Here is a 9356-nt window from a genome sequence, read left to right as displayed (position 1 = left end):
TCCATGTTCACACACACACTGTATAAAAGTTTGCAAAGCATCTTAAGCAGCTTCAGAAAAAGGAGCTGGAAGTATTATTTACTCTATGCAACACCTGTTATATGTTTTTCATACTAAAAGAGGGATTTGGGGGACTTGTACTAAGTTCATCTGCTGCAGAAAAAGTACGGTTCAGCAGGGAATAAAGGGAACCAATACTGGATCCCGTGCCTTGTAATTCAATTTTGCACGTCCCCATGCTGGCTGTAACCACAGCTAAGCTAAGCAAACTGGTGAAAATTTACTGCTTGTAATTAACACGTTAGGGTTAGTCTAATAATTGGTGAGAGCTTCATTTCTACCCTTTCACATAAGACCTTAAGGAAAACAAAACAAAACAAAAAGAAAGATATTTCAGAATCAAAACATTGCTGGCTTACAGCCTAGGCAACGAACAAACAAACAAGGGAGGTTTCTAAAGGACTCCTGCGTCTCTGAGCACTTGGAAGCTGCGGGGCAGCACAATAACGGAGTTTGTCTTCAAGCTCATTTCGCTGTGATGCTAGAGAAAAGGGCATATGAGTCAAAGGGATTTTAAGGGACTGCAGGGAGCTCGAGGGAGAGCAAGTGGAAAAGGTGAGCATGGCATTCCTAAATGCAATGCCCAAGCACCGTGAATCTTGTTAGCGGGCATCCCATGTAGACTTTTGTTTTTAGCTCTGAGCCTTTCTGACAAGTGAGCTGTATTTTGTTATATTTCCTTAGTCCCCACCAGCACCCGAGGCCTTGCGAAGCTGCAGCGGGGGGAGGCCAGGCTGCCCAGAGCAGAGCTCCTCTCCCAGCTCCCCAGCCTACCCAAGGCTGTCGTAATCAGAGGTAATTGCCGGGACCGTTATCTCCCTGCAGCCCGCGTCGTGCTTCCAAATGCCTCTAATTGAATTGCTATCATTTTTTACCCTTCCTAATGCAGTGGTTTGGCGAGGTAAAATGACCCAGGGGAGGCGGAGGGGGGCGGTGGGCGGCTCTTGCCTCCCCTCCCAAGAGAGTGGCCCTCCACTGCGGCGGCTCCGCAGCCCATAAAGAGCGGAGGGGACGTGGGGACGGGTGTGCAGAGCCTTGCCGTGCCGTGCCGTGCCCTCAGAGCCGTGCCAGCTTTCTGGGGCCATGCACTGAGGGCCCCCCCGGACCACCACGTCCACTCCGTCGTTGCCCGCCAGCACCCAGTGAAGCGCTGCGAGCAAGAGGCCGTCGCGCCCCGGCTCAAGGTACTGCCCTTCCCACCCCTCGCCCTTTTCCCCCCCAGGGGGATTTGGGGTGCCAGACTCTTTGCAACCATCCTGTCCCTCCCAAAGGATGCTCGGCTCTGCTCCCACCAGCAGCTGGGGTGGGTAACTCGGAGCACTCACCCCGGTACGGTTTCCTTACAGATGCAGAGGTGCGCTAGTTTCCTCTTTCTGTCTTTCATCCTCTGCGCCGCCCTGTCAGAAACATTTGGACTGGTTTTATCTGTAAGTACTTATTTCCCACTCTGGGTCCTTTCCATTGGGCAGCATCCGTGCCTCAGCTGACAAATGACAGAAATCCCAGCAGTTATTTACCCTGTATTTAGGTGTAGGGGTAAGACAAGATGCAGGGCTCGAATATTTTGGGCAGTAAATGGGCTTTTAATTTGGAATACTAGGCTTTTGAATTATATCTCCCATGTAACTAAAAGAAAAAAGAAGGTCTAGTTGACAGAGCGAAATTCAGTGGATATCCCCGTCTGACTCAGAAAAGGTAGTGTGCACCTTGTAAAGCTCTCATGTAAATCCAAACAATTAAATGGAAATATTGCTGTCTGCTAAGATGATTATCTAATTTAATAATATAAACTTGGAGTATAAAGTCAAAATTGCTCCTTCCAAAGTGTGATTTGCAGTTTCATTCATATGGTGTGAAGTTTTTTGCTGTACGTGGATGCTAACAGCAAATCTACTGACTAGATGGGAAGGGGGCAGAAGTGCAACAACAGTATTTGCTTTGACATTATTATATATTATTCTTTTTTTTTTTTAACTTTTTTTTTTCTTATTTCAAACCTTCAGAAGACCACTTCTATTAAGAGAAAATCCATTTGGGTGCTGCTTGCTTCTTGCCTTCAGAAAGTACTGTGTAGTTCATGCACTAACCTACTTGCCTTTTTTCTTCAAGGCAAAAGAAAAAAGGGGCTGGACTTTGAACAGTGCTGGTTACCTACTTGGGCCACGTAAGTCAAGCACTCTTTCTTGCATTATTTCAAAATTCATCTTTTTTTCTTGTAAAAACAGTTTACTGTAGTATGCTACTCACTTTTCTGATGACTACATTAAACCTGCAAAAACTGGATACTTGTTTAGTTATTTATTACATGCCTATTATAGAACTGAGTTGCCTTAGACAATAAATGTTCTTCTCTAAAGAATAATCATGCTGTGAGACTTTATATCCAGGTACACATTTGGTCACTTCTTGTGCTACTGACCTGGAATTTCCATATTGCAAATAGCTTTTATGTGGCCTCTCCCCCCCCACACACCTTTTTCTTTTTTTAGGGAGTATGTGTGTGTCTGTGGTTGTCTTCTTCCTTCTCTTTTTGCTCTCTTTTTTTTTGCTGTGTTTGTCTTTTTTTTTTTATGCACGGAAATGTTATGATGTCAAAAGAAGACTGACAAAATGTGAAATTCTGGCACCACTCATTTCAGATTTCACTTAAAATCTATTTGAAAATGCCTTTACTACTGGGCTTTATGATACTACTATTTTAAAAAAGGAATGAAAAAAATGTAAATTAAAATGACATAAAAATGTGAAGTATTGACAAATAGTTCACCATGTGAAAAATATTTAATGTTCATGGTGTTTAAAATACAGGAACACATATTGGTTTACAAAGATGAAGAATCATTAGATTAAAGAAAAATGGTAGATTATATATGTGTGTGTGTATATATATATGACTCAATACACATAGATTTTAAGGGAAATGGAAATAAAGTGCTAAGCTGTCTCATATCTGTCCATCATTTTTTCTTTATGTAGTATGTCTCATTACTGATGTTTGTTTACTGTCAGTCTCAGATACATGACAAATACTACAGATATTTACTGTGACTCCCCATTTATGGACCACTAGCCTTTTTAGTTTTGTAAATTTATGTCCCAAAGCAGATCTGAACAAATTGTCTAGAATCGAAATGTGCTTTTCAAGTGTCATTTATCTAAGACTGGGTAATAGGAGTCATCCTTTGTTGCAGGTCGTATTGATCAGCTTTTACTGATAAAGGAAATGCCCATGGCAAGGGGGAGAGAAGATGCACCAGGGGCATGTAAGATAGTTTACATGAATAATCTTCAAAAACTATCTGCAGTTTATTCTTAAGCAAACTCATTGGCAGCACTTTCTAACAACTGGAAAAATGGTAGCAAAAACAACCTTCCAAATTACATATGAATGTACAATCTTGCATTTTATTTACAACTTCCACTTAATTCAATAATAACTTTGACAAGTATGTAGTACAGGACTTGGTATGGTAGTACAGGACTGGTTAAATGATATAAATCATAAGCACAAATTCAGAAGAAAGGCTATTTTATTTAGTGACACATTAATTGTTTTGTTGTTGTTTTGTATATGTATCCATCAAAAGTGTTCGTTGTGTCTTTTCTTTGAATCCATGAAAGGCAAGCAACATGACAAAGGTTGTTTTCAAGCCAATTAACTCCTCTGATTTTTAATTTATTTGTCAGATGCAGTAGATAACCACAGATCTTTTAATGACAAACATGGTTTCACTGGTAAACGTGAAATACAGCCTGATGAGGATATAAAAGCAGGTAATGAAATTCTGAATGCCAGTATTGTTGATTTGACTTTAGTTTTTTATGTAGTAATTACTTACTGTCATTGAGTTAACTTACTACCTAGATACAAGGTTACTCTTGCACTCTACCAAAAATCCCACTAAAGACATGTAAGGAATAAAATTTAGATTTTGGCCTTTCACACTTAAACAACTTGATGCCTCAGGACAAGTACCATAATCATATTTACTTAAAAGTAATATTATTTATTATACTTTAATCCTATTTTAATTTCTGTATATTCAAATCAGTATTTCAGATACTCAAGAGTTCCCTTTCTTCAGCAAATAAGCGAAAGCATAAAGATTTTTTTTCAGTAGGGAAACCTATATATATATATAGGTTATATAAAAAAATATATAAATATGCATAAATATATATAAATTTTTATTCTGATATTACAGAGTTGAAACCAGACATCAGCACTGTATGGTGCTATTTATGTTAGAAGATTCTTCACCAGTTCAAACAAAAAACTCTCCATGTATCACAATATTTCCTATATTTGAACAACCTTGATTATTTTCTTTGAAAGATTGGGAACGTGGTCCAAAAACTAAGTCAAGTCAACGTATTTTTTTGAGGTTTCGTGTATGAGAATTTAGCAAATGGGAATCAATAGGATGCAGCCTGGATTTCTGTTAGGTTGTCTAGACTCATCATCCAAATCTGGTCCTCTAAAACACATGCCTCAACCCTCTTTCTGACCAATGAAGAGAAGATGACACCTATTTCAAGGATAAGATCTAGGAATTTCTAGAAAAACCTGTTTCTTTCACCTGATGAGAAACTAAATCTGCAGCAGGCATCTAAAATGAGATAGAATGAATCTCATCTTTAGACTGTCAAAAAGCAACGTTTCTCACTCCAATCACAGAAAATGGTACTTACTTGTGTACTGTTACATTCATCACCCCACAAATGGAGGAAGATAAAGTCTCAGCCCCAGAGATCATACAGTTTATTTTAAATCCACCCAACACAACACTAGTGTACCTAACAGTAAATAAGTTCATACATAATGGAAATGTGCTTCATTATAATTTCATGGAAATAATTACTCTGTAAATAGAAGAGTCGCATTAACATATACATGAGTTTTTGCATTTTCAGAATAAGTGCTGTTTTGGTTCTGGTATGTAGTCATATAACAACAAAACTAAAACTATTTCCTCAAACATAGGTATTAAGGTAGTATTTTGCTAGTCATAAACAAAGTGAGAGGAAGACAGCATTTGTAATCTAACAGTACAACTCACACGGCAACACATTGCCATTTGCAGATAAAGTGCCAGCTCTTTTACAAAAGTATGATCTTTAGGAATTATGGAACTCTTCTGCTGGTACTGCTGCATATCCACATTTAAAAGTAAAACCAACCAAACTAGTCTGAATAGGACATATATATTAAACAACTGCTTCTACTATGAAACTCATTTTAGATGCTATTCTCTCATCAAAAGTTTCCTTTGAAGCTGAAATTTCTGATGGAATTCCTATCCAAAGGAGATATTAATATAAAATTGGTTAAGGAAGTAGAGCTCCTATTGTAAACGAAGTTGAAATGACCTTTACAAAAGTGCCTTAAAACAGTGATCTACTTCTTACAGTGTTCCTGTAGAAGAATTCATTGCAAAGAACCGCTCTGTTTCCTTGAAGGAACACTGCAAAATTCACTAGCTCTCAAGATAACCTAGAACTTGTAAGCTATGTTAGTTGCATTACACAAGATCAAAATAAAATAAAATAACCTGTGAACATAATCAGGAAAATTTTTAAATTTCAAGAGCATAACTCTTTCGCTGCTGGAGTCCAAAAGTAATTGGCTATACTGAATTAAGGACCCATATACTTATAGGAATATGTGTGTATAATATTCTCAAATACCTAAAAAATATTTATGCAATAATTATCATATTATGAATAAAATATGGATCAATTAACTACAAGTGTAATGATATTAATCATAACAAAAATCCGTAACAAATGAGATCAGAATAAAAATTAAATTAAGAAACTTCAAATGAAAACACTAATATTATTAATATATGAATTAGCATGTTTGTGTCCGTTCAAAGACTAGAAGATAAGACATCTAGACACGAACTTCCACACCAATTCATGAATGCTGACTCTCTGTATACCAGAAACCTTTATATCCCTTACGATTCCTCTTAAATATTTTTAATTTGGGATACACAGCTCAGTCTGATCCGTGCATCACTACAGACCTGCATCATCTCTTCTGTCACAGAACTCCCACAACAGTTATGTGCTGCAAAGTCAGTCTTTCAGACTATATTCTGAGATGAAACATGTCCTCTGTGATAACATCAAGAGACGGTATTTTCACCAGTGTAATAATGGACTGTGAGTCAGATTCTGGTAGCCATCTCTTTTACATCCACAGAACTAAAATCCTCACCAAAATTACCTGCTGTTTGTTCTCCAGTATCGAACAAGCTTCCACCTTGTTGATAAAAAGCAAGCTGTCTCCATTTTATTTTATTTATAGACACAGCAAAAGTATTACTCATTTTCCCTGAGTATAATAATGAGCTTCCAGGGAGCTTGATAATTTGGGCCATTTAAGAAGTATCAAAAGGCACAAGATTAAAGGGGAGTATATTGCACTTGATATATATGCAAAAGCACACATTTCTGAGCCTTAGGCCTAGTTCCTGTGACTACACATCACTTCTCTAACACATGAGCAGCCTAATGGGAACAAAGTCAGACTACATAAAGAACTTTTATCTGTTTGGTAAAGCTGATGAATTTGCTAAATTTACCTTTCCCTTCCTTCTCAGGCTAGCAGACACAAAAGAGAACAGAGGATATCTCTCTTCTGCAATTGTACTCGTATGGTCTTAAGGATCATGACAATTAAGGTGTCAAAGTAGCTCCTATACAGCAGTGGCATAAAAAATTGGACAATTTTTGATTCTGAGAATTGTAGCTTTTTACCTCAAAGTTGCTTTGCTTTTCCACAAAATAAGGCTTTCCATTCAAGGTTTTTTTATTTTATTTTTTTCCAGATAACTTTTTCAGGGTACTTATAAACTTAGCCACAACATAAAATGGATAGATCTTTACACCATGTTAACATTAAGTAACAATCAACTTGTTTTCTAGGAAATCTTGGAAGACCACTGGCTGACGAAAACATTGTGCGCACAGTAATTGAATTTTTGACTTACTTGCATCTTAAAGGTTAGTGAACACTTTTTAAATCTGACTATACCTATCAGAATCACTGAAGATCCTGCTTCTGTTGGCCTTTCTGGTTTGAAATTTACTGAGATAGGACCAGTCATGCGTGTACAAGCCTGCTACAGATTTGCCTTTGGACAGCATTTCTGGGAGTAAGGGTGGAAGGAGATGAGCTGTCAATTCCACTTTAATGCATTTAGGAATATGCCTGACTTTAAGAGCAAAGGCTGTCCTGTCAAACTGCAGGTCAATGAATATCCAGCACAACAGGGTCCTAATACTATTTGATTACTCTGGGTACTGTGACAAAAATAACTGTTGCTACCAAAATGTTATGGACAAGGCATATAGAATAGCTGAAAGCAAACTAAACACATTCTGATTACATGGGAGTTATAAAAACAAACAAACAAACAAAAAAACAAAACACAATTTGATAACAAATTAAGTAAAGCCTGAGTTTGCAACCAAGAGCAGTTGGTTGAAATTCAGAAACGCTTCTTACCAATAAAAGAAAAACATCTCCCTTTATGCATGTATTCTACAATAAAGTCACATCATAAAATTGGATGCTAGCAAACAGCTCAAAATGCTGCCAGTAAAACTATGTGGAGCCACAAAATTACAAAATTGTGACTCTGTCACTCTATCCCTGCAGTTTCTTAAAAAAAAAAAAAAGGAAAAAAGTGATATTATATCAGGAAGAGGTTCTTAACATTTAGAAGAAAAAATGTTTATAATTTAAATCATCAAAAGTTCAAGGATTTGCATCTTACAGTCTTGCAGCTAGAAGAAAAATATAAAAATGTATACTGCTGAAATTGGATTTTATGATTTATTTTCCAAGATTAATACACATACTTCATGTTCTTTTTTTTTTTTCTTTTTTGAAGAGGTGGGAGCACTTGACAATCTACCTTCACCAGAGGAAACAAACCAGTCTTGAAGAAGAATACATTTTTATTTTGTTGTAGTGTAAATTCAGATTGAATTCTAAACAAAAGATCCAAAAGACCAGAAGATGAGAAGTATTGTTTGCATTAATCTGAAAAATGGTAAATGACGTTTTGCCTCTTGGATTTTCTTTTCTCTCCTGTAATGTTATGGTGTAAAATTTTGCCTTGGTGAAATTTTTCTGTAGGTAAATGATAAAATAAAAATAAACAGCAACTACGTTGTTTCATTTCCCTTTAAAGAGCATTTTAAAACTAAACATAAAACAGCAAACCATATATCAGCTATAAGCCCCAGGTTAAATTGTAGGATTATGCTACACCTATAATCATAAAAAATACTGTAAAAAAAAAAAGACAACAAATGCTACGTATTGAGCTTTTTAGCTAACTGAGACACAGGAGAAGAATTTCAGCTTCATACTGTAGCCATTATAAAGTCTCATAGACCTATTTATACTTCGACACTTCATGGTAAACATTCTTACTCTTCATATGTTCATAGACATGAATGTTCATCTGGTATTTCATATTATTCACCTGTAATACATCAGCCCATGGACTGACGCTTACTTTTACAAATGTAACTGCTCTGCACAGGTAATGGGTTTACACAAACTGTATGTACAGGCTTCTTATTCCTATGCCATCAAGAATACTGGATCTGTATTCTTTTATGAAGAGACTCTACTGTCTACTCCAAGATTAAAAAATATTTCAGGAGGTGTTTTAGTTTGAGTTCAGCAAAGAGCTTCAAGACATGCTTGACTCCTTCTTAGGAGTTTTGATGTAGCAAGACCAGTATGCTAGTCCAATGAAGGATGAATGTCATAGCAGAAATTAAGAAATGTTTTAGAGTATAAAGAATCTTATAAGGGTTCTTCACATTCAGATGACTTTGACACTCTGCTTAGCACAAGGAAATACTGTCCTCTCAAAACATCATTTTCTAGAGTGCACAGACAGAAACTTTACAGAATTATTGCATAATCTGTTTTTCACTTTTATCGTAGCAGAATACATTCTAGATGCCAAGCCATTAGTGGCTAATTTGAAACCACAAGGCTCTCTCACCTTCTCAACCCATCTGTACTGTTCTTATGGTAGTCACTCAGCCTCTGATCTAATGTCTGATGTACAGTTCCCAAAGCATACTTTTTTTTTTTTTCCCATCAGATTCAGTAGGCTTCTGGGCGAGTCTTTCAGATACTGCTTTACTGCTTTTTTTTTTTTTTTGCTTTTTTTTTTTGAAAGGGTAACAAAAAGTGTACATTGAAATTGCCTCTAGTTCTACATTATTTCTAAAATTTATGGGTTTCCAAAACATAA

The 9356-nt window shown here is 36.7% G+C and overlaps 1 protein-coding gene across 3 annotated transcripts; it reads left to right on the top strand.

The window, feature by feature from the left end:
* The first annotated feature begins 439 nt into the window (after positions 1–439).
* Positions 440–8247, top strand: GAL (galanin and GMAP prepropeptide). 3 transcript variants are annotated; one of them, XM_080593382.1, is made up of 9 exons: positions 440–615; positions 745–855; positions 950–1244; positions 1407–1487; positions 2170–2224; positions 3252–3323; positions 3748–3834; positions 6997–7074; positions 7968–8247. In XM_080593382.1, the coding sequence occupies exons 4-9, from the start codon at positions 1407–1409 to the stop codon at positions 8018–8020; spliced, it is 426 nt and encodes a 141-aa protein (XP_080449508.1). In that variant the 5' UTR covers positions 440–615; positions 745–855; positions 950–1244; the 3' UTR covers positions 8021–8247. The 3 variants fall into 3 exon arrangements, with proteins under 3 accessions (XP_080449508.1, XP_080449509.1, XP_080449510.1); XM_080593384.1 differs by lacking the exon at positions 3252–3323 and having other exon boundaries at positions 469–615; XM_080593383.1 differs by having other exon boundaries at positions 440–1244.
* The last annotated feature ends 1109 nt before the right edge of the window (positions 8248–9356 follow it).

The sequence above is a fragment of the Anser brachyrhynchus genome, assembly GCF_964034855.1.
Source record: "Anser brachyrhynchus genome assembly, chromosome: 5".
Classification (NCBI taxonomy): Eukaryota; Metazoa; Chordata; class Aves; order Anseriformes; family Anatidae; genus Anser; species Anser brachyrhynchus.
Note: the sequence above shows the minus strand (reverse complement) of the source record. Positions and strands in the feature narration are given on the sequence as shown.